The sequence below is a fragment of the Calypte anna genome, chromosome 8 (genome assembly GCF_003957555.1).
Source record: "Calypte anna isolate BGI_N300 chromosome 8, bCalAnn1_v1.p, whole genome shotgun sequence".
In the NCBI taxonomy this organism is placed as follows: domain Eukaryota; kingdom Metazoa; phylum Chordata; class Aves; order Apodiformes; family Trochilidae; genus Calypte; species Calypte anna.
The window spans coordinates 28,585,162-28,609,790 of NC_044254.1; the positions used below are offsets into that span (position 1 = coordinate 28,585,162).

The 24,629-nt window shown below is 49.5% G+C and overlaps 1 protein-coding gene across 13 annotated transcripts in view; it reads right to left on the minus strand.

The window, feature by feature from the left end:
• Positions 1 to 2,911: 2,911 nt before the first annotated feature.
• Positions 2,912 to 24,629, minus strand: part of KANK4 (KN motif and ankyrin repeat domains 4) — a 33,214-nt gene continuing 11,496 nt past the window's right edge. For 7 of the 13 annotated variants that reach the window (XM_030455421.1, XM_030455417.1, XM_030455420.1 and 4 more), the window contains 9 exons: positions 15,866 to 15,948; positions 12,101 to 14,035; positions 11,043 to 11,154; positions 9,471 to 9,698; positions 8,808 to 8,895; positions 8,185 to 8,404; positions 6,442 to 6,584; positions 5,224 to 5,424; positions 2,912 to 4,522 (listed from right to left, as the gene is read on the minus strand). In XM_030455421.1, the coding sequence (XP_030311281.1) occupies positions 4,433 to 4,522; positions 5,224 to 5,424; positions 6,442 to 6,584; positions 8,185 to 8,404; positions 8,808 to 8,895; positions 9,471 to 9,698; positions 11,043 to 11,154; positions 12,101 to 14,035; positions 15,866 to 15,881 (3,033 nt within the window). In that variant the 5' untranslated portion in view covers positions 15,882 to 15,948 and the 3' untranslated portion in view covers positions 2,912 to 4,432. The other 6 variants (XM_030455426.1, XM_030455424.1, XM_030455427.1 and 3 more) reach the window with 6 other exon arrangements.

Here is a 24,629-nt window from a genome sequence, read left to right on the forward strand (position 1 = left end):
CCCCCAAACCTTTGTCTCTAAGAATATGGAATTCTGCTGACAGTCACTGAGCTGTTACCTCTGGGCCACTGATGGGGCAGTTTCTGGGTGATAAAACAAGAAGTGGTGATATTCTCTGCCACCTGCAGGGGCAAGACTGGGAAAGAGGAAGCAAAATTTATTTGTGTGTGTACAGGGAGCTCTGACTTGGACCCGAGAGAGCTCCTGGTCACCAGTTTTGCCTCTACCCCAGCTTGAAGCCTCAAGAGGAGGCAGGAGGCAGGTCCCAGCCCTCACCCTGCCTGGGAGGCAGCTGCCACAGATGTCCCAGGAGCTGAGCCAAGGCCTGAGAACATCCTCATAATTTAATGAACTGTGGAGGTGCTGGTGGTCACCAGCTGCACAGAATTCTGTGTGCACATCGGGCTTGAGGTGGTTGGCTCCCTCCTGGCTCTTAGAATGTGGCCACAGCCCCATTTTTGGAGGCCAGTGGCCACTCCTCACCATGTTCTCCCCATGACCACATCCACCCCAGACTCCTGCCCCACCAGAGGGATCAGGGTTCTCTCCTGCACCGTGGGTGGAGAATATTTAATGTGCAAAAAATTAAATGAACCAAATGATAAATGAACCATCTGAAGCTCCTTTGGACAATGTCAGTAAATCATTGCAAATCATTTCATCCCTGAAACAGATACTGAGGAGCCATCCCCCCCCAGCAGGGCTGCCCACAGCCTTGCCCATCCCCAGGGGGGGTTTATTTGTGTCCCCCCTCGGGCACTGAGCACAAAGCTGCCTTTTGTCCGGGGATCACAGGGACCACACGTTTCTCCACGGACTCGAGGCTTCCATTCCAAGCATTTCTCGTGGCTGATGTCAGGACACGGGGTGTGTATGTGTCTGTCTGTCTGTCTGTCTGTCCCTCCCTCCTCCCCTTCCCTAATGCCTGGATCTTGCCTTCCAGGGAGGCCCCACTCCCCTGCAGTGGGAGGGACAATCTGGGATCATCTGGGTTTCGGCAGGGAGAGGGGGAAGCTGCTGGGTGGTTCTTTCCTGAGTTGTCTCTGCTGTGGGCACGGACACCCAACCGTGAGCAGAGGGGGGGGGGGGAGTCTTGTGTGATTCTGGGGACAAAGTGGGGCTTGGTGTGGACAAGCACAGCCCCAGGAGGGTCCGTGTCCCAGCACAGCCCCTGCAGTCACACACCGTGTGTTCCTGGGTTGCTTCAAAAGCAGTGTTTGCCATGGGGATGGGACAGACACAGGGTATAGAGTCAGAGACTGAGTTGGGTGGGAAAGGACCCTTAAAGGTCCTGTAGTCCATCCCCCTGCCATAGGCAAGGACATCTTCAACCAGACCCCTAAGTGGAGCCCTCTCATACCTGACCTTGAGTGTCTCCAAGCATCCTGAGTTGCTTTCTCCCCAAGATGGACCTTGGGTGGAGCTGGTGGGTGTTCCTCTGCCATCTCCCTTGTGGCACAAGCAGCCTCCCTTCTCCTCTCTGTTCTGCCATCCATCACATTCCAGCATCCCTGGGGACACCTGACAGGCTCATGTGCAGGTGGGTCAGAGAAAAAAACTTCTGGGTGGCAGAGGGCTTTCTCTGAGTTATCAGTAAATTTGAGGGAAAAAACCAAAGAATTGGGAGTCCCAGTATGGATGCTGGGAGCTACACAGGGCAACATGGTTCCCCAGGACCATGGAGGTGCTTTGGATCAGACCATCAGTGTCCCTGCTCCCATCCTCGCAGCAAAAGAAAGGGACAGGCTGGAAATGGCCCTAAGGAGAGTGGAAAAAAAATCACATCCAGCTGAGTTTCTCACCATTCATTCCCTTCATAGCTAATCAGCTCCTAGATGGTGAGTCCATAAAGATTGTTAGATTAATTTCTTTCCTAGCTGTGACTTAATTGTCTCCATTTGTATTGTATAGTGCTCTCACTGGGGATGTATTTTTGCTTGTCTATATTTAGTTTGAGCTCTGCCATGATATTGAAAGATACAAATTAAGGCTCTTGGGCTCTTTGTGACACAGATCCTGCAAAGGATTTACTGTGGGTTTTGTGCAATCCTGTGCTTCCACAGATGGATGCTGGGCACCAGGAGATGCTCATCTGTGGTCCCTTGGGGTCCAGATGGGTGGAGGAGCTGCTCCATGGGACCTGGTCCCCATTGGGAGATGGTTTCAAGGGCAGAAGAGTAAATATGAGACAAAGGAATGAAAAATAAATATTCTGGAAATGCAGTTAACCATCCTGGGATGGGAACACATGGGAAAGGGGGATGTGGAGGGAGGCAGGGGGAGAGCAGCAAAATCTGAGCTGCAGAGCTGCAGCATGTCCCCAGAACAACATGCCCTGCAGTGAGCTCCATATCCCTGCAGGCAGGAGAAAGCAGGAGCTTCCCAAAGCCCCTTTGATCCTTAGCAAAACATCTCCCACATTTATTATGGTGAAGCCAAAAAAGCTCACCTCCCTCTAGGAAGCAGTGAGAGTCAGAGTGAAATTCCTCTCCACAACCACGACTCAAGAGCTGCCAAGGAAGAAAATCCAGAGAAAAATCATCACAAAACAGTATTGTGGTTCTTCTTGTTTGCCTGGTGGTGATGCAGTGGGTGCTCATGCTGGCTCTGGGTGCTGGATAGTGCTCAGCACCCAGAAGCACAAATTGGGGCAATTCCTGCTAAAAAAAGAAACTCCTTGCCACGTCTGCGAGGTGATTCAGGGCCCCGAGACCTCTCAGGGGGGTCACTGATGTGAAGAAACACCTCAAAAATGGCTGAGGTGCAGGTATGTGCAGTCACCAGGGGCTTTCATTTCCCACCCTGTGGCTTTTAGGGGTCTGTCTGTCCATCAGAGCATCCCTGTGCCAGGAGAGCACTGCAGCAATGGGGAGGGGCACAGGAGCCAACTCAGGGAATGGTTTAACTGGAGTTTATTTATACATAAAGGAAGTAACTGCATTTTGAGTTAAAAAAAAAAAAAAGAGGCAGCTAGACCTCTGAGATGGTGAATGTGTCTCACTGAAAACATGAAGAAAAGGGAGCATAAGGAAGGAGCTGCCCTCTTCTCCCTGCAAGGCAGAAAGTGAGCAAGGGCTTTGCAATACAAGGGAAGGGGAAAAGGCAGCTCAGGAGAGACCTCATCAGGATATGACCTGACTGACAAGCAACCAAAGGAGTCCAGGATGAACTTCTGCTTAGGAACAAAAAGAAAAGCAATGAGCTCACCAGGGAAATGGGCTTTAAATGCCAGCATGGAGATCTGGGGCTGTGATGTGGTTCCACCAGGTGGTGGCATCCAGGCCCACGAAAGCCTATGGAGAGCATCAGCCAGGTTGTGATGGAGCACAGCCCCACGAAAACAGCATTTCTTGGGACACAGGGACTTGGTGGCAATGCCAAGATGTTCAGAAAAGTGGGCTCTGAGCTCTCCCTCCCTCTTTGCCAGCAGCAGAGGAACTTAGGAAACAACCTGCCCTGTGATGATCTGAAGTGATGCTGGACCCACCCTGTGAGTGCTCCATTGTGGGGGAGGCCCTGGCACCCACTGACTCCAGCAGCTAAACCACAGCACAGCTTTATGTTGGAGTACTTTGGGCAGCTGAAATTGGAGCACAAGGGAAAGCAGCGAGGAGGTGCTTGCCCATAAGGTTTCTGCTGGCAAAGTTGCTCTGTGAAGCTCTTGGACAACATTAAAAACATCCTGGGTTAGGAATCTCTTGTGATCTTCTTGGGATAAGTGGATCCACCCTCATGTGCCTGAGCACGGGATGCGTGGCCATGGGCAACGCCTCCCCAATAGCTCAAACTTAATTAAAAAATTAAAAAAAAAAGAGCCATCTGGTAATTCCAAAGAGAGGCAAAACAATGTCTGTGTGTTTGGGTCTGGTATCCTCAAATATTTTCCTAGAGCATTAATTTTTAATTCTTGCATCAGGCCCACAGGAGCAAACATGGACAGGATTCCATACTTGACATCATCCATCCAGCTCGTGTCTGTTGTCACATGGGGGTGAATAATCCCTGCCTGCCACTGCGTAAGGGAGAGCTCATCATAAGTATTAGGAGACCAACTTAGAAGTTAAATGAGCTACAAGTTAAGCAGTTGATTAAAAGGACAACCATAACCTAAGGTTACAAAAGGCTGAGTATTGCTTTGCAAATGTGCTTTTCTCCTCCGTTTCAGTCGCTCGCCTGCCAAATTCATAGCAAGAGAAGTGCACAGGAGAGCTTGGTGAGAGCTTGGTGGTGTCATCCGTGGCAGTGTGCATGGCTTGGGGAGGGGTGAGCAGGCTTAATGAGGGCAATTATACACAGGGAAGATATGCAGGTAATGACAGGTTCATTGCCCCAGATGGATGGAAAGCTGTGATGCTGGCCCTGGCCACAGTGGGGCAGTTACAAGGAGGAGCTGTTTGTTGCCTTCTCCCCATCCTGGTGTCTTCTCACAGGTTCAGGTGGAGAGGGATGGGCTCTGCTCAGTGTGGGCTTGCAGGAGAGCTGCGATGTCCCCGTGGGCCAGTGACAGGGCTGAGTTCCCACCCTGTGGAGGCAAAGATGTCACCACCCAGCCCCCTGCACCTCACCCGGCCACCCCCAGCTCCATCACAACCCACTGATGAGTTCTGCTCAGCTCTCCAGTGAGCAGGTGCCCAGGGCAGCTTCACAACCAACTCTTTACCCCTAAAACCTCCCCATGGGCTAACCTCAACCACCCAAAAGTCATTCAACCCTGCTTCTTCTGGCTGCAGTGCCATCACGTCTTAGATAAAATTGTAGTTTGATTAGAAAACAGTTGCTGTTAACATAACCAAGTAGCTATAAATGCAGCTTGCAGCCACATGGCCCATTGCCACAAGCCCATGCAGGAGATTTCCTCCAACCTGTCCCACACATCTCTCCAGAGAGGTGTCCATTCTCAGGGAAGAGTCAACCATTGCTGCTAATTCTTGGAGCCAAAGCTTTGCTGAATCCACCTGCCTAGAATTTTTTTTTTTTTTTTTTTTTTTTTTTTAAGTGTACACCAGGTTGGGCTTTTCTTTCTGGTGCTCCTGCCTAGGCTATGGCTGGGATGCCATGTCCAACCCATCCACTGTGCAACAAGCACTAAAACCAGAAGCCCCCTGATTCGAAAGTGGACCAAAATTCTATTTCTCCACTTAAAAATCACCACTCAGAGCCTGCTGCCTCTAAAGCATGATCCCCTATAAGCTTTCCCTACCTGTGGTTGTGCTGGAGCCTCACCTTGTCTGTCAGTGTCACCTGGCAGCCAGGCTGGGCCAGGAGGAGCCGGACGATGTCGGCGTTGCCCTGCCTGCAGGCCACCATCAGGGCTGTTGTCCCCTCCTCGTCCTGCAGGTTGACATCAGCCTGGCAGGACAGGAGTGCTCTCACCATGTCATCCCTCTCGTGGCTGACCCCCAGCATCAGGGCAGTCTGTCCTCCCTGCAAGCACACAGGGAAAGGCTGAACATTCCCTGCCTGCTGGGCTCTACAGTCCTGCTCAGTCAGGTTGTGAGATGTAACAGTAAGAATGAACATTATCATTGCTTACAGATGATAGCAGACCTGTTATCATGGAATCCCAGACTGGTTTGGGTTGGAAGGGACCTTAAAGATCATCTTGTTCCAACCCCCTGTCATGAGCAAGGGCACCTTCCCCTAGGTCAGGTTGCTCAAACCCCATTCAAGTGTCAAGCCTTGACACTTCCATGGTAAGATTACTTATCATCACATAGTACATATATAACAACAACTCATGTCATTACCACAGATTATTTCATATTATTATTGTTGCTTATTAATATAATTATTAATATATTAAATAACTATGGGGCTCTTCAGCAGATATTGAAAGTGTTACTGCTCCCTTGCACCATGGTCATGTGGAGGATCTTTGCAGCTGCCCAGCTCCCAGCTGCTTTTCACCCTGACCCTCCTGGGGAGTTTAAGATAAACCTGGATTAACTTTTACAGAAGTTTGGAAGAAAAGCTGGATGAGGGCACTGTCATCTCTGAGACCAAAACTTGTGACCCTCTGATGAGTGGGGATCCTGTACCCCAGGGTCCAGCCTGCACTACTCCTGCTATCACTTCTTCAGACTTTTACATTTTTACCTCACACAAATTATTTTGCAAACTTTTCATCTCTCTTTTTGCTGCTTCATTTTACCCACCTCTCACCTCTTTTCACAGGGAGCTGGTGGGTGGCCAGGCTACAGTTTATCTGGGGTTGCTTTTGTAACTCTTGAGAAGCAGAACTCTAACTCATTGCCTACTGCTGAGGGCTCAGCCTGATACTCCACATGCAATATAATGAACCCTCAGTCTGTCCCCTCCAGCCCTAAATCTCTGTGGGGACACAATAATGCTACAGCATCACAACAGTGGTCATGAAGAGGAGTCACTTTACAGATGACTTTACCCATGACCCCACGTTGGGGCCATGCTGTGGGGACACACCTGGGCAGCTTGCAGGTTGACATCCCCCTCCTTCAGCAGCTTCATCACCACCTCCATGTCCTCGCCCGTCTCAGCAGTCGCCAGCGGGGTGAGCATCACGGCCGTGTAACCGGCCCGGTTCTGCAGGTCCAGGTGGCACACGCCTGGTGGGCCATGGAGAATCAGCCAGAGGGAATGGGAAGCAAAGAGTGAGTTACAAAGCAGAGGGGTGTTCAGTCAGTTGCTCCAGGGAGACCTAATAGTGACCTTCCAGTATATGAAGGGAGCTAGAGGAAGGCTGGAGAGGGACTGTGTGCAAGGGCCTGGAGTGATAGGGTGAGGGGCAATGGGTTTAAATCAGAGAAGAGCAGATTTAGACTGGATCTTAGGAAGAAATTCTTTACCATGAGGGCAGTGGAAAAACGGAAGAGGTTGCCCAGGGAGGTGGTTGAGGCCTCATCCCTGGAGATATTCAAGGTGTGGCTTGAGGAGGCTCTGAGAAACCTGTCTATATGAGGATGTCCCTGCTCACTGCAGGGGGGGAGGTTGCACTAGATGGACCTTTAGAGGTCCCTCCCAACCCAAATTATTCCGTGCTTCTATGATTCCCAGAAACAGGAGTTTCCATAACTATACTGGTTGAGAGTTATCTGTGTGAACTATTGAGTCTCGCTAGCAGAGGATCAAAAGGTGTTTAGTGTGACACATTAATTACAGAGGTCAACTCAACATTGAAAACCATAATCAAAAAAAGTAGGGGGGATGATAATTAATGCCCTGGACACAGCCCAGCTGTGGGGCTGTGGGCTGTTCACTTCCACTCCTGCAGCAAGGGAGCAGCAGAAAGAGAAGGCTGATGGTCACCCAATGAGGGGGAGGGTGTAAATCTGTCCTGACTCTGTTTCACTCACTTCTCACCTCAAAGAGCCTATTTTCAACCCCACCATGAGGAACCAGCAGTGTCCAACTGCTCAAGTCCCTTGGGTCCAGCCCTGCCCCAGGACTGGGGCTCTCAGCAGCAGGAGGGGACAAACTGCTGCAGCACAACAATGGGGTTATAGATGTGTATGATAATCTGCCATTTCCCGAACATTTACCAGATTGTCTGGCCCATGAGAAAAGGCCAAAGTGCCTTCATTCTCTTGGAGTGCTTGAGTTCCCCCACCCCCAAGCTCAGCTGAGGGTTGTTTTTTTTTTTCTTTTCTTTGCCACATGAGCTGAAAGTTCAGTAGTTTAACACAGAGCTCTTCTGTGACACTGAGGGGTTTGTTATGCTCTCAGGGGTCTGATCCTGCTGCTACAAGAACCCTTTCCCACCCAGATTTGGGCCATGAGAGATACCTCTTGGCCACAGAGACTCTGAGCCATCCCCAAAGACAGACTGCAAAGCCCTCAAGATGTGTCAGGGTTGAAAGGACACTAATGAGCCTTGATGTCCCCGAGAAGTCTCAGCCCAAGGGCCCAGGGGTGAGCTGTGAGGAGGATGGTGGTCTTCAGCCCAACCAAATCTCCTGGGTGGATCTGGGCTCCTTGTTTCTTGGACAGACACTGGTCCCACATTTGCCTCCTGGATGGATCTCAGCCCCCTGCTTGTCTACTGGATGGCTCCCTTGCATGTAGGTTGGAGTTGGTCCCCAGCCCCACCTCTGTCCCATCTCTTTTTGCTCCTGACTGAACTCCCTGGGAAGACCCTAGACCTCCTTCACTGTCACATCTGGGAGTGCTGATGGACCCATTATGTGGCTCTGCACACCCTGGTCCTACCTGTGTCTAGCAGGAGCTTTGCCACTGGGAAGTTGGAGTGGGAAACACTGTAGTGAAGAGCTGTGTTGCCATTCCTGTCAGCTAGGTTGACCACCATGGCCAGGAGCTGGGGCTGGATGGCTTCCAGAACCTGGAGATACATTGCAACCACCTCTGGGCTGGAAGATTCCTGGCTGGACACCTGGAACCATTCCTGGCAGACGGCGTTCAGGACGTGCCGCTGAAAACACCAAGGTCACACCATTACTCCTGGAGCAGTCATCCTGCAAACCAGTCACTCCTCACCCCACACCACTGTTTCCCATGCTCTGGCATCACCCAGCTGTTATTTAGCCTGTGGTTTTGGGATTACTGCTGGGGCTGAAGGGGGAAAGGAATTTCCTGTGGTAAGCTGAATGAGTAAGCAGAGGAAGCCTTCATTTTTATTTTTTTTTCCCCTTTTCCGTTCTTTTTTGACTATTCTAAACCAGACCCAAAGGTCATCTCGTCCCCCCCCTCTCCTCACAAAGCTGTCCATGGAATGGTGGGGAACAGCCTGCAGAGAGCCATCAGGGCAATCTTATCCATGACCCGTGACGGAGAGAGGGAACAGCGTCTGAAACAGGGCTGGAATGTATCTGTACCAGATGCTTGTCCCCCGTGGTCCGGATTTCTGAGAGGTGCTCACTGAGAAGCTGGCAGCCAGCAAGGAAATCTTCTGAGGGTTTGCATCTAAAAGGAAAATGATTCTGTAAATCCATCACGGGACAGAACGTGCAGAAGGTTTTGAAGGAGAACGTGCAGTTTAGGTCAGAATTAAACACTTAATTAAGGGCTTAACTTTCAGGACACAAGTTGTCCCGCTGACTTGACACAGATTTTTAGGTATCAAGTTAAGCATTTAAGTTCACAGTCCCAGGTCTGTGTGGTCAACTTCATCTTTTACAGGAATCCTTAAAGTGGAAAAAAACAATGATCTTATTTTATTCCTGAATCTGCAAAGAAGTTAACTTCGAAACTTCACTTGGGAGGGGAAAAATGAGCTAACTCTAACCCAACGTGACTCACTTGGCTTCCCCACAGTCAAGTGTAGGGTCTGAGTCAATCCCCAGCAGAATCAGGAGTAACTCAAAAAATATTCATCTCTTTAAAGCCTTCTCCCATGACTACAGAGGTCAGCAGCTGCCTGCCCACCAAGCAGGTGAAGCACCAACCACAGACCAACGGGAGCAACTCAACAGTGCCCTGTGTCCTGAGGCCTCAAAAATGTCATGGCAAGCACAGCCCCTCTCTGGTTCTCTGCTTACCTGTCAGCCTCGTGTTGAGTGCCAGGAGCTGCTACTGCTGATGGCTCCTGTGGGTCATCCTCACATCTCTCCTGTGAAGAGGTCCCTGAGGAAGAGTCCTTGCTTTCACCTCCAGCTTTTTCCTGCTTAGGCTCCAAATCATCAGCTCTTCTCTCCGTCTCACTCTCCCCATCCCCATCCGATGGGCTCTCCTCACAACTTGTGTCTTCACTTGACGTCGTTTCGTAGCTATTTGAGGACACCACAGGTTACTCACTCCTTCCTCTGCAACCACACGCCCTGACCAAGGCTCATTGAAGACACCCACTGACTCCAATGGGCCTTGGATGAAGCCCAGTGTGATACACAAGTTAGAAGGTTAGAGCCAAACTTGGGGTTAGTCTTTTTTTTTTTCTTTGGTTTCTTAAGCCAGCAGGAGCAGGATGGAAGCAGTTAATTAGCAGCAGGCAAGGTTACTTCAGGTGGGCTGGTTTGGAGGGATGTCCATAGCACAAGCCACGTGTGGCCAGGCAAGGGCTGTGTGCACCTTGCTGCCAGCATGCTGATGGGGAGCTGTAGGGAACCTGTGGCAAGGTGGGACAAGCAGCATGTTGACAGCCTTGAAGATCTCTAGACAAAAACTGTTTAAAGTTCCAGCACAGACTCGAGTCCACCATTAGAGCAGCTGTGCTAAAGAGAGACCTCTCTTCTGCTTGTCCAAAAGTATTAAAAAATAAAATAATAATACAGAATATTTCACTCTGAGGGATCTCAAAACTTTTCTCAAAGTAGTTGAGATTCCCCTACTCATTACACGTTGTCCTCATTTCAGTGACTGTTGGTAGAAGCTCTACACAAGAGTAACACCTGCTGAACCCAACAGCAGTAGCCTGAGAGCTGGGAAGTCAGAGTAGTGAATGTCAGCAGAAAGCATCATCCAAACTGTTTGCCCAACAAAAGGACAGTGAAATGTGTCCTGTCCTCTTCATGCCAGCACACATACTCCTCAGTAGAAGATGTGCTGGTGCTGCTCTGAGATGCATCTATTGCACACGTTGTATCAAGTTATCTCACAAGGCCAAAGGGTGTTAGGTGTTGGACACACCAGGAACTGGGTGTTGGAGCACAACCTAAAATCAGTGTCTCCTTCAGCCTGAAGCAATTCCTCATTGCCTGAACTAGTCCTTTCCCAGTCCCTGAAACAGCTTTTGTTGGCCAGCAGGGGAGTGTGGAGGGCAGTTAGTGGCAGCATGCAGGCCCAGGCCATGCTGACCTCCTCCAAACCCCACCGAAGTTTGGGAACCTTCCCACAGAGCCAGCTGGGTTTGGAAGGAAGCTCCCTAAAATGGATGTGCAGAGAGTGACAGTCACCAGCATGTCCCCTGCTGTGCTGGACACACAAACATCTTTGCTACAGGATTACTTACAGGTTACCAAGGCTGGATTAAAGAAGGGAAAAAAGAAGCTCCATTGCAAATGGAATTTTAATCAAGAGGTTTGGAGGGGAGAAGAAGGAATAAAAAGAATGACTTCTTCAGTGATAGAGGACATCAGATGGTCAAAGACAGGTTGATCTCCTGAATGGATGCTTACCCACCATTTACCCCAACAAACTGCAGATTCTTTTTGGTCCCATTGCCTCCTGCATGGAAACCACAACCTTTCTTTTTCATGATAGATTTAAGACTTGTGGTTGGAGAGGTTTCTAGCAAAATACAAAATAATAGATTAATTAAGCAGATGTGCCATAAGTATCAATACTTATCACAGAATCATAGACTGGTTTGGGTTAGAAAGACCTTCAGGATCACCTACTCTCCACCCTCTTGCCATGGGAAGGGACATCTCCCACTAGACCAGGTTGCTCCAAGCCATGCTACTCCCAACCTCTAGCAAGAACACACAAATCATAACAGCAAGAAGCTTGCTGCATCTTACAGGATTTTTTTTTCTTTTTAATGCCCTGCAAATCTCTGGGTGTCCCTGGCCACAACCTGAACCTGCCCTGCCCCCTTTACAATACAGGTCTGAAATTGGGAATATAAAGTGACTGGGAGTTATATATATGTTCTACAAATACAAGTAGGTTTTACTCATTTTTTTTCAATAGTGATGTACTGGAAATATCCTACAGCAATATGCTAAATGGTTCAATCAGTTAACAGTCTCACTGGGTGAACAGGCAGCCTTAATTTCTGGACTCTCCATATCAGCTAAAATGATTGGATATAAAGGGCTTTGAGGGGGGGGGACAGACCTTTTCCCAGTCTAGTTCCTCCTTTGGCTTGAATTGGGTTTGGTTCTGGTGACCTTCACACTGATTTACCCCTGCTGAGCAGCTCAGTTCCATATTATTGCAAACTGTCCACTCCAATTAAGAAAAACAGTTATTTGATGGAACAACCACTTTGGGAAGCTGTGGAGAACTGTGGAGAACTGCTTTAGCAGCTCCTACATCATTTTGTTTGCTTTTTTTTTTTTTTTTTAAGATGACACAGTTCATGATGTGCAGAGCTTTGCCTTTCTCATACATTGGGGGGGGGGGGCATTTCTAATCTGACTGCTACCAATTATACCACTGAGCTCTGCTCCATCACCCCTGCTCAACACTTGAATAAAGGGGAAGAGAAACCCAGGCTGACATTATTTACCCAACTGTTGACAGTGTGTGTTCAAGTTCTCCTCATCGGCGGGTCTGTGCGTGGAGTAGGCAGACAGCAAGGAGTTTAGGGAGTTAACTAATTGGTTCTGAATGGAGCTGAGCTTGGAGGCTGGCTGCTTAATGGCACTGGCTAACTCGGGGTAGCCATGCTCCAAACACAGCCACTGCTCCTGCAAAAGCTCCTGGATTTTTTTGACGTATTGGCCGATGGGATCAACAGCAGGGAGATCCTCGTGGTCAGGGGGTCCTTCCTTTTCCAGCCCATCCTGAGGTTTATCTTCACCAAAGCCTTCTTCATTTCCTTCTGTGTTTGAGCCAACTCTTGCTCCTTGACAGCTTTCTGTTGTCACCATGTGAGCAGCAAGACTCTGGCTATTGTAGTTATTCCTGTGATTCTGATTGTCATCGCTGAGGTGCTCATCAACCTCCAGTTGGGTGAAGGGAGGTGTATGAAGGCCAGGCTTGGCTTCAGCTTCACCAAAATGTCCAGCTCCTTCTCCAGTGACACCAGTACAAGCTTCTGCCAGTCCCTGATCTCTCCAAGCACCCACCTCCACTGCCTGGGCATTAGTGTTGCCTGCTCTGCAGACACTGCATCCTATGGATTTGGTGGGGATTGGGATATTTACATTGACACCTTTATCATGGGCTTCCTTGGCCCTGGTGACCTGCAAGAGGTCAGTGTTGACGGCAGCATCAGAGCACTGCAGAACCTCCCCACTCTGCCTGGATGGTGCCTTGGCCTCCCTGGTGCTTTCCTGGCACAGCTGCTTTTCCAGTTGAGCTTTGGAGCTGGCCAGTAACTGAATGTTTTTCTCCTTCTCCTTGATCTCATTATCCTGCTGCTCCAGCACTGCCTTGATCTGCTCCAGCTCTTCCTTCTTCTTCCTCAGCTGCTCCTCCAGAGCAGCAACCTGCTGTCTCAGGGCAGTGACACTGCTGGGCTCTCCTGTGTCCTGAGGCTGAGCACCACAGCTCTCCTGGTCCTCTCCAGCCCCATCCTCACCTTTCTTCCACACTTTCAAAGTGATTTCAGTCACGTTTAACTCCTCTTCCCCAGGGTTTGTGCTCTCCTCTGACACCTGGAGAGCACGCGGTGATGCTAGGTCACCCCTGGCCAAGGCAGAAGAACTGGTGGCCTCAGCACCATCAGACTCCTCACCTCCACTCTCCATCACCACCTGCAACGTGGCAGGATGTGGGCTGGGCCTCGGGGGCTGCACCTGCACCACCCCCAGAATGCCTCCCCCTGCATGCTCCTTCTGCCCCGAGGACACATCTTGCTCCACACTCATCTCCTGGGGAGGGAGAATTAAGGCAACACCATCAGAGCCGGGTGAACACGACGCCAGGCGATAGGTGCCTTCACTCTGGTGCTGGCAGGGCTGGGGGGGTGTCTGGAGGGGTGAGGGCAGCTGTGGGTGCCCTGGTGAGGGCTGGCCAGGAGGCAGGGCCTCGGGCAGGCTGGAGGCTCGCAGAAGCTGGGGTCTCCCCCACAGCTCCTCCTCCGGCCACCCCAACTCCGCTTGCCGCCGCGTCTCCGCCAGAAGAGCTTTTCTGCGGTAACTGGGCTCATCGGGAAGGGCCAGCTCCTGGGGCAGGAGGGGACGAGGGGCATCTTCCACCCCCAGGGATCCCTTTCTCTGGGGGAAGGAGCAGGTGGCCGTCCAGCTCTTGCTGGGAGCAGAGGTGCACCCACGGCAGCCGTTCTCAGGCAGGCTGAAATTCCGGGGCAGAGTGCTGAATTTGGGCTGTTTGGCTCTGCGGTGGATGTGGACCCTGCGGATGGTGTTCCCTTTCTCGATGTCATCCACGTACTTCAGGAAATCCAGGTCCAAGTGGAAGCCATAAGGTGTCTCCAAGGAGTAAGGGAGGCTGCGGGGCTGCTCCTTCTCCCCGTCAGGTTTGGGTTTATGGCTGGCTGCTGAAACCCAAAAAGAGGGGGGAAATAAAATAAAAAATAAAGAGTCAAAAATACATTTAGAGCAGGGGGGAAATATGTTACTGCTGTTTTTCATCTCCACTTCAGGCAGGTTCCTGGTCAAACAATAACATTAGAAAGGTTGGACCAGATGATCCTCGAGGTCTCTCCCAACCTGAAATGCTATGAAGCTGCACACAGATGCAGCAGCACATGCAAAGTTCCAGTCTGGATTTCTGGAGGTGAATCAGGTAATTGCTGCACTGAGAAAGCCAAAAATTTGCTGAAATCATGGCTCTAATTGGCAATTAAGCAAACAGCAGGTTTTGCAGGCAGAGCTATGTGTCTGTGGAAGTGTAAAAAGCTGCCTGATATGCAGTCAATCTAGCTCAAACCAGAAAGTGGAACCAACCTGTGACAAATTTTTCAAGGATTTTGGTTTGATTTTAACTTTTAAGTAGTGCCATGCACACCAGGCAGGAAAATCATTGCCTCATTTTATCAGCAAACACCAGGTCACTAATTATTCCTGGAAAACCAGGAATACAGCAGCAAGCAGAGGCAGGGCCCAGGCAAAGACTGCTAGGGCTGCATCCATGCAAAACACCTTTCAAGGTGGCCATCTGAATGGCTTGAAACAGAGAAAAATTGCCACGGAATGGATGACAGAATGTCTGCCCACCCAGCACAGCCCCAGGCTCCCAGTGTAACAAAACTTACAGTCAAACCCAGCCTGCAAAAATCCTCAGCACCCCAAATTTCTTCCTCAAGGGACTAAACAGTTAAAGAAAACCGAGCAGTGATGCAGGGGTTTAAGTCCCTTAAATCATGGAATCATTGAAGGGTTTTGGTTGGAAAAGACCTTTAAGAACACCAAGTCATAGAATCACAGAACCTCAGACTGGTTTGGGTTGGGAAGGATCTTAAAGCATCAAGTTCCAATCCCCTGCCATGGTCAGGGACACCTCCCACCAGCCCAGGTTGCTCCAAGCCCCATCCAACCTTCAATACTGCCAGGGATGGGGCAGCCACAGCTTCTGGGGGCAACTTGGGCACGCAGGGGCTCAGCACCTTCACAGCCATTAGTTTCTTCCTGATATCTCCCCTAAATCTCCCCTCTTTCACCTTGAAACCATTCCTCCTCATGCTGTCATTCCATGCCCTTGTCAAAAGTCCCTCCCCAGCTTTCCTGGAGCCCCTTCAGGCACTGGAAGGTGCTCTAAGGTCTCTCTGCAGCCTTCTCTTCTCCAGGCTGAACACCCCCAATTCTCTCAGCCTGGCTCCAGCCATTTGAGCATCTTCATGGCCTCATCCAGACTTGCTCCAACAGCTCCCTGTCCTTCTTATGTTGGGGGTTCCAGAACTGGACACAGCACTGCAGGGAGGGGGTCTCACAGAAGCAGAGTACAAGTCCAACCACTAACCCAGCATGCTGCAAAGCCCAGCACTAACCCATGTCCCTGGTTACGGTGGTTTGAGGAAACCAGCTGTGCTCTGAGGATGAGGAGGAGCAGAGCATCACTGCCTTCACCAGAGGAACAACAAGAAGGAAAATGTCATGTAGGGTAACACAGCACAAAAGCAAAGCCTGGCCAGTGGGAGTTGGGGAGATCTGTCTTGCCTACACACCACAGAGGACAGGCAGAAGCTGTGAGTACATTTTTGCTGTGGCTTAGGAAGTCTGCATAATACATGAACAATGCACATTTTATCTCCTGGCCCTAATACCTATCTATAGAAAAACAGTTATTTACAGTATTTCTGGTAAGGAGATTTCTGTTTTGTTTTTTTCAAGAAACAAATGAGCAAACAAACATCCCATAGCCTCCATACCATCTGTCTTCTCCATGGTGTGGTCTAATGGGGCTGTCAGTTAAACATCCTCTGAGAAGTTAGGGCAGAAGAGTTGCTTCACCCTAGGAAAAAATAAAAGAAAGAGATACTTTCAATTTAAAAAGAAGCTCAACCATTTGAACTTAAGCTCTCCTTAAAGCTTTCCACCTTCTCAGGCCACCCCTCTCTTAGTTCCCCTGTTCCCACCCAACTGTGCCTGCTCAGCACTTTCAAGCTGCTTAAATCAATAGCTCCTTCACAGACAGATCCCAGGTCGTTGGTTCTTATAAAACATCCCCTGCATTACAGATGGTCTGGACAGCAAAAGAGAAAGGAGAGATGTATAGGAGAATTCCTACTGGGTTTGAGATGGATGGCACAGGTTTCTTCATCAGCTCCTGTAAGGTGATACAGCCAACATAATATAACAGCAAGGGATATAAACCATAGGCAGGAATTTGTCACTTGGCACTTTTTTTTTTTTCCAAATGTATGTTAAAATTTATGTTAAATCTTGTTTAAATGAAACCCATTATTTCAGAGCAGGTCCATCCTGTTTTAAAGAACCTTCACCATATGGCTTTCCCATCAGGAAGAACTTCAGGTGGAGATCTAGCACAGCCTACATCTTGAACTTCACATCCAGCATGGTCTCTATTGTCCTCCGGCTCTTTCCCATCCTGTGGACATGAGTGACACCATCCTGGAGTGTAAAAAGAAGCTCATGGGTGAAGCTCCTCTCCTCCATGCCCTTCAGCAAGACACAGGGAAGAGACTGGGAAGAGAGAAGGAGGTTGAGGTGGTTGGACACCACCATTGGAGGCTTCCTGATTTTCAAGAGAAGGGCAATATTGCTCAGAGTGAGATGGAAGATCTGTCTTTTAATTCCTACTACGGGGAAAAAGGTGGGAGTTTCTTGGTGAGCAGGTTGATTGTTTAGGATTTTCCTTCAAGCACCTAATTTGGTTCCTGGGCAGAGACGGTCCTACAGCAGTTTACCTGGCAAGGGAAGTGGATATGCAGTGTAGATTAGGACATCTAAAGTACAGAGATGCTGCTGCTGCTCCCCTCTAGAACCACTGACATGATGTGTCTTGTAACTACAACAAAAAAAACTGTAGGAAAACCAAGCCAGATCCTGCTGTGCTGTTACTACTGGACAGATACTTTGAAAGACCAAAAGCTTTTCCAGAAACAGTTTTCTCACTCAGGAAGACAAGTTTATTGCCAATGTAGAGCCCTGATGGAAAGCCAGGAGTGTGCTAACCCAAGGAGAACATCAAAACCCCTCAAAAGCACCTCTGGGGCTGGCAGCTCCTTGATGCTCAGGGGGCTGATGGCAACACCAAGGTCTGCCCAGCACAGTCAGCTCACCAGCACCAGCTTCTGAAACACCCTGACCTGTGGCCTCCTCATGTGCTCTCCATTTACCCACCCTTCTCCTCCAAAGGGTAAGTTCTTCTGTCTCCTCCTGCCAATAAACAGCATGTGCCAAAATGAACACTAACTTATTTCTCAAATGTGTTTTTTTGTTTTACATTTTCCAATTATGGAGCATTTACAGATCCCAGCTACAGTCTTACCAGCTACACTTTGCTCTACTAGATCCTTTATGTAGAGGGGTGGGGGGAAAAGCCAGTAAAGAGGACACTTAATATCTGTATAATTACATTCGATGGGTTCATTAATGAGCTGGCTGGGTCCCAACTCTGCAGCCCAAACTGATACTACTACTATTTTTCTCTTTTTGACTAATCTACTTCAAAATTGCCTCATAAAAGGACGCTGAATGGACCCTGTCATCCTGCTGACATCTTCCCCAGGGACAGCTCAGGCTTGGGGCAGATGGCTTTGAGCCAAAACCACAGCTCCCTGGACCCCACAGGGGTTGCCCAATGCCTGTTCCCAGTAAAAATGAGATTGAAAAGCCAATGGGATCTGCCAGAAGCAGCATAACTGTAGCCCCATGGTCCAGCCCACAATTTGGGGCAGGGCAGTACTTTTTGGTATCCATCCTGCTAATACCTGTTACACTGACCCTCTGTTGGGTTTTATGTTTGTTGAGCTTTCCTCTACTGGATAAAATCAAAGAATACTTAATTGCCCTCTCCAGGTAGGTGCCACATGCAGAGCATGGCCGATTTTTTTTTTTTACCTTGAATGAAATGACACTGCTTTTCTCAAGACAGGAATAAATAGATACAAGACAACTATGTGAGAAGGTAACAGCACAGATCGAAGTGGTTTTATTCCCCTGGGGCAGCCCATTTGCAGAGACAGTGTACTGTCTTTTTACCTAGTCCTGTCTCAAACATTGGCTCTTTACAGGCACATTTAACCCCTCTTTTACTCTGCCCCACTTGCCAGCAAGCACCCACCCCTTCCCCCACCCACCCAGACTGCAGAAAGTAGAGCAGCATTACACCCCAGAAGAGTTAAAGAACAAATTAACTCAACTACAAAGACAAATATATCTGAATTTCATTATCTGAGAGCATCTTGTTCGTGATTATAAATTGGAAACATTTAACCCTGTGCCTATAAATAAGCAGATAGTTCATCCCTGCTGAGCAGCACGTTAGCACAGTCTCATTAGCTACAACTCCACGTTTTTTTGAGCCTTGCTTGTCAGTGTTCTGCACTGCAGCAACGGCTTTAGCACTTCATGGTGAAAGGAAAAACTATCATTCGAGAAGCACCTTGTCGTGTGTTACCTTCTCGTTCTCCCACCTTAAAACCCATGGGGGAGCAGAAGCTCTTGCCTCCCTCCAAAGCATATTTTCCTGTGCTGAGAGCCAGCAGAGAAGGGTTCAGAGCAGCAAACATACCTTATCCAGCTGTTAAAAAGTTAGGTCAGCTGAGCAGTGACCTTGCTGGGAAAGCAAATACAAGTTTAACACAAGGCACACAGAAGAGGGATTCATTTTCTAATAAAGCAGCCCACCCATCTCAGATGACCTTTACGAGGACAGTTCAAGCCCACCCAACCAAAGGAGTTACTTTTCACCGCGTGGTTATATTTTCCATAAAATCCGTAACGCCGAGCGCTGCTGGGGCTGTCGGCGAGCTGCCTCCCTTATCAGCAAAGATTATTGAAAAGACAGTCAATTATTAACGAGAGGGTTCCTATTGTACCTGATGCTGCAGGCTGCAGCCCGAGCTCGCCCTCCGCATGCTGCACCTCCGGGCTGAAGGCATTAGCGATGCTGCTGAGCGCCTCTCCCGAGGAAACGCCAGCGGCTGCCGCGGTTAAAAGGCAGCAGAAGCAGCATCTTGCTGAGGAGCTGCAGGAGGTCTCAAGGTTCCTAATTAACCCTGCGGAAGCTCCGTTCCCAGGCGTGGAGCACCAGCAGCCGCCCCTCGGCTCTTTCCCCCCCTTCCCACCGCCCTGGCCCCTCGCCTCGCGTCCACCCGGGCGCCGTCCCCGGGAGATGCTGAGCAGGACACGGGGGGATGGAGGGGACGCGGCCGTGCGTGACCACGGCAGGGGCTGGGGACGCCTGACCCACCGGGCCGTGGCTGCTGCAAGGCCCTCGGAGTTGCTGATGAGACTCTCCAAATAAAGTGTTCCCGCCCTTTGTAGCGAATGCAAACTTGGAGCTGCAGGCAGGGGGTTATTTTTGGGCAGGGGGTTATTTTGGGGGCAGTGGGTTATTTTTGGGCAGGGGGTTTGTGGCAAGTGGCTCAGTGATGGGCAGAGTCCCCCCCCTCCCCACTGTTCCTACCCCACATCCCAGGTTGCTGCCACAGGAAAAAAATACCCTCAGTCTCTACATTGAACTTGTGTTAACTTTGTGTCTGCAAAGGCAGAGGGGTTCTGCCACTGCTGGGCTTCCCGCAGCCTTCTTCCAAGGCTGGGAATGAAAATCCCAAGAGGCATCCCACCAGGACCTGGGACTTGGAGCACCAGCACCTTCCCCATCACTTAATATCCTGCACAACCAACTCGCTTTAGCAGGAAAAAACCCAGGTTTTGTGACCCTCTGTCTGCAGGACGGTGCTGCTGGCAGCCCCATGGGCTCCCCTCACTCCTGCAGCTACGAAATACAACTTGAACAGATTAAGTTTGATGAGAAGCAGAAAAGCTTTGCCTTTGCAGGAAGTAAAATAAGTCTGGAAAAGAACAGAAAGGGCCGGGGTTTGCCCTTGCAAGCATTCCCCAGGGCACAGATGGGTTAACTTTGTAGCCGAGGAATGAAAAATAACCCCCTCATTTCAGCAGCTGCTCAAATGCCGCCTTTCCCACTAAATGCTGCCTTTCCCACGCGGCTCCAGCAGCCCACACCACGCTGGACCCTGACTCGGTGTTGAGGGTTTTCTGCTTTCACAAGCAATTAACTGATCTCCGGGTTCCAAATGAGCTTAAGAGCACGTTGGGTTATTTTTCTGTCAAATTCTGCTGGTTTGGTTACACTTGTGCATCTTTTCTGAACGTATTCTGTTGGTTGTGTCCTCCAGACAAAGCAGCATGATGGAAAAAATAAATGTATTTCCTTATTTCAGATTTTTAAATAAGCCTAAAAGAATTGTTTTGTTTTCCCAATGGAAAAAAAAAAAAAGCAGGAAGCTTTTCTTTGGAGTATTTCCTTACTGCAATTACACACACGAGATGTCCAGCTTTCCCCAGATGTAATCCTCATGGGCCCCAAAGAAGGTCTTCAAGTCTGTGTCCCTCTAAATAAGCTTGTAATGAGGAGCTATGAATAGACGGAGTCAAAATAATGCAAATTAATTACTTATGGGCTGGTGCTTGATGGAGCTAGGACTGGCTTCTGCTAGGTTTGCCCAACAGGACCAGCACAGGGTGGGAAAAGGGGAAAGGTTTTACCTGGGCATGACCCGAGACTGTCCCCAAGGCATGAGGACTGAGAGCCTGAAACTGCTGCTGCTGCTTGACATTCCACACCACAGCTGTCAGGGGGGGATTTTGCTTCCCAGGCTGCTCCCATCGATGATAGGAAACAGGAGGTCAAGAAATGGCTCAAAACCTATCCTGCCAGTCCCTGCCTGGCCCCACCATGGCCACCACTGCCACCCTGGATGCTCACACAGCAGCTGCCTGCCCTCTCCACCCCGGGCAGGATGGCTGCAGGAGGGCAGATTTGGGCTTCACCCATCACAACCCTGCTCCCCTCCACACCATGGACCCACAGAGGCCCTCAGCACCCAAAGGGTTACACCCCAACCTGCTGCAGCCCGGCCCTCTGCTCATTGCACAACAACCAGCCAAGCTCCTATTGCCAGTGGAGGCAGCAGGAATAAATGCAGCCGCTGGGGGAATATTTGTTATACTGATTTTTCAACCCTCTTTTCATTGCAAAGGAAGAAAAATAACCCATTTCCAGCCTGCTGGGGACATCTACACAGGTGGGATCACTGTCCTGCTGGGGTGATCAGCTGGCACAGGAATGGAAAGGAGTTTCCTTCCAGGAAGAGGAAAAAAGGAAGCTTGAAAACTTTGTGGGATTAAATAAATAAATAAGACACTTAAACAAAACAAAACAGTTTAAAGCCCTGGCTTGCACTGAAGTTGTCAGGAAGTTTTTCCAAAGTGACAGCAAACAGGGTGGAAGAGATCTGCATGCTGGGAGCCCATCAGCCACCCTCCTAAGAGATTTGGGTGTCATGAAACCATCACCCCACTGCATCCCTTAGAAATGGCACCTGGGACTGTGGCAGGTATGGGCAGACACTGGGCTGCCTGTTGGGGGGCAGAAAGCAGCTGAGCCCTTGAAATTGTAGGGAGACCAGATGATGTCTGAGCTCCAGGAAGAGAGCTTGAAGATGGCCAAGTCTCAACACCTCAACATGGGCAGGGACACCTCCCACCATCCCAGGTTGCTCTAAGCCCCATCCAACCTGGCCTTGGACACCTCCAGGGATGGGGCAGCCACAACTTCTCTGGGTGGGCAACATGGGCCAGGTTCTGCTTCCAATGCACCCTCCATCCTGGGGTCAGCAGATGGCTTTGGCACATGGCTTATGACAACAGGTACCCTGCAATGCTGGCTCCAGCACTTCACTGCACCCCAAGATGAAGTTCTCTCAGCTGCTGCCTGTCCAGGGCTTCTTGAGAGGAGAGCTGGAAGCAGTTCAGATGATGTTCAAACTGGACATGACCCTCTCTGCAAAATCCCACACGTGGAGCAGTGGAAGGGGCTGGATAAAGCTGGAGCTGCTCACATGGCAAACATCCTGGAGGTGTGCAGAGCCTCACTGGGCTTGGTGGGCTCCTGAGAAATCTGAATCATTAACCCAGCACCAATTAATAAAGCAGATGATGGCTTTCAGGGTGAGCTTGCAACCCTCAGCAGCCAGCAGTACTTCCACAGCCATTTCAGGCATCTTTTCAAATGGCAATAATAAAGTTGTGCAGATCCTGACTTTTATTAAAGCTGCTTATTGCTGTTTAATAAATGTCATGAGCTTCCTGCCAGCATTTCCATTAGAGACGGGTCAGGATGAGACCTGGAGATATCAGATATCCAAACTCTTACCCCTCTTTTAAGGCTCGCCGGAGGGGAAAACGACTGCGGTCATCCCCTCCTCTGATAACCTCCTCTCCAACTGACCTTCAGCTCATTCCAGCCATGGGCTTATTAAAGCTTGGACTGATTCTCATTATTTTATCCCATGCCTTGAAAATTGTGGGGTTTCCCTTAAAAGTCTCCTTTCCCAGAGCCAGACAATCAGAAAAAACACCTGAAGCCATGAACTGCAAGCGCTCCACAGTCAAAAGGCAAGAGAAAAGCTGAAGTGTCTCATTTCTAACATTTGCTCTTTTTTTGCCTCAATCCCACAAGTCTGGGGGGGACACCAGTGAAGCCCCTCCTTTGGTGTCTCTTCCAAGCTGCTGTTTTCCATCTCCTTGACCTTAGAACAGGCTGAGCTTGGCTGCCATAATACTGAGTAACTTCAGGGTGCTCAAAGAAGCTGGTAGCAACTTTATGGCAAGAGGGTTGTTCTTGGTTTGGTGCATCCTTGGGGCTCCTGCAGTCATCCCACCTCAAAAGCCAGAACTTTGGACTAAGCTGGGCTGGAAATGTCTCAATTTCATAAGGAAAATGGGATCCTTTGGGTGTTTCTGAAACATCCTTTTGGTGAGAAGAGGAACCATCATACCAAAGTGTTTCTGCTTGCTGGGAAAGGCTCTTCCACTTTCATCTTGCTTGGCTGCTTGCTGAGACATGAGATGGGAGCACAGGGAAGGAAGGGTTCTGCCATGTCCAGATCCTTTGGTGCTTACTGGGAGATGAAACACCAGGATTTGTGCAGCTGGAGAAACCAACCCCAACACACTAACAGGGGTCTCTAAACACAACACCTAAGAAGTCATCAAAAAAGTGCACTGGTGGTTGTGAAAGCCAGCTGGAGATCTGGTATCTGTCCTGTCTCACCCCAGTAAAGGCCCCACCATCAACACAGGTCCTCTCCCACTGGAAGTGAGACTTCCAGGTATCTTTAGGAAAGCTTTAATCTCTGCATGCCTTTTTTTCTCCTCTTCCCTGGGCAACCACTGCAGTCCCCCCCAGAGACACAGGACCATTTTATATTGATTTCTGGCCACCAAACTGTCCATTTTGGCAGCATATTATCATAATAACAACAACAACTGCTTTTTTATGCACTGTTAAAACCCTGGGATGTACAGGACTCGAGGCTTTCTGAGGCACAGTGCTGGACACATGAATTTCACCAACTCCTGAGCTGGGGTCAGGGCATGACTGACCAAAACTCAGTATTTTGGTGCTCCTGAGCAAAGCAGAGTCACATAGCCCCATCGTACCCTGGGGCATTTATTTTCTTCTCTAACAAGTTCACCCCTGGTGCTGCTCCCAAAGCTTTCCTTGAAAAGACTTGATGCATAACACTTGGTGATAAAAATGCAACTTTCAGAATATTTGGCAGCTGTAAAAAACCACGAGGGGAGGGACCTGAACCAGCAATGAGCTTGTGAATGAGCTTGTATTCCTCTGACATGCAGAACCTCAAAACCACTCCTGATGTGAAGGATGTTTTGAGACCAAACCTCTCCCTCCCGAAACGCGCCCACGCCGAGGGACGCAGAGGCTGCTTGAGGGGAAGCCACGTCCTGCTTTTGCTCAGTGGCAAATAAATATTTTGGGGGGTATATTTCAGTGAGCTGAGGACAAAGAGTGCCTTTGTGACCCTGAATTGGGTGGCTCCTACAGGAATGGGACAGCCCCAGCACTGCATAAGAGGCTCGATTTCTGCACCTAGGAGATAAAACCTTCTCCATAATCAGATGTTCTAGAAAGGAGCTGAATGTGCCCCTGGTTTTCTGATTCACAAGAGGCTTGGAAGCTGCACCAAGAGAGCAACAGCACCCACAGCAGCAACAGGCTCTCCCCCATCTCATCTGCCAGTTGCAAGATTATTTTAATAAATCCATTCACTGATCCTTCCTCAACCCCAGATTCCTCAGCCATCAGGCACACATATTAATTTTTGAAATATTACAGCTGAAGTGATAAATAATCAACAATAAATCCAAGTTTATGGGCTCCCTCCTCTGCTTTACCATTTCAGAAATCACTTAAGAGATCAGCTTTTTCCACTAACTCCATCCCAAAACAAGCAGACACAACACTGGGAAACTGGCTGCAAAACAGGTATGAAGGCAAACACTGATTATTTTTCACCCTTCTCTCTGCCCTTTGCTGTGGTTGCTCTCCTTCCCCACATGCAACATTTTTGTGTCCTCACTGCCTTCATTTGGGCCATAGAGCTTAAATATTTTATT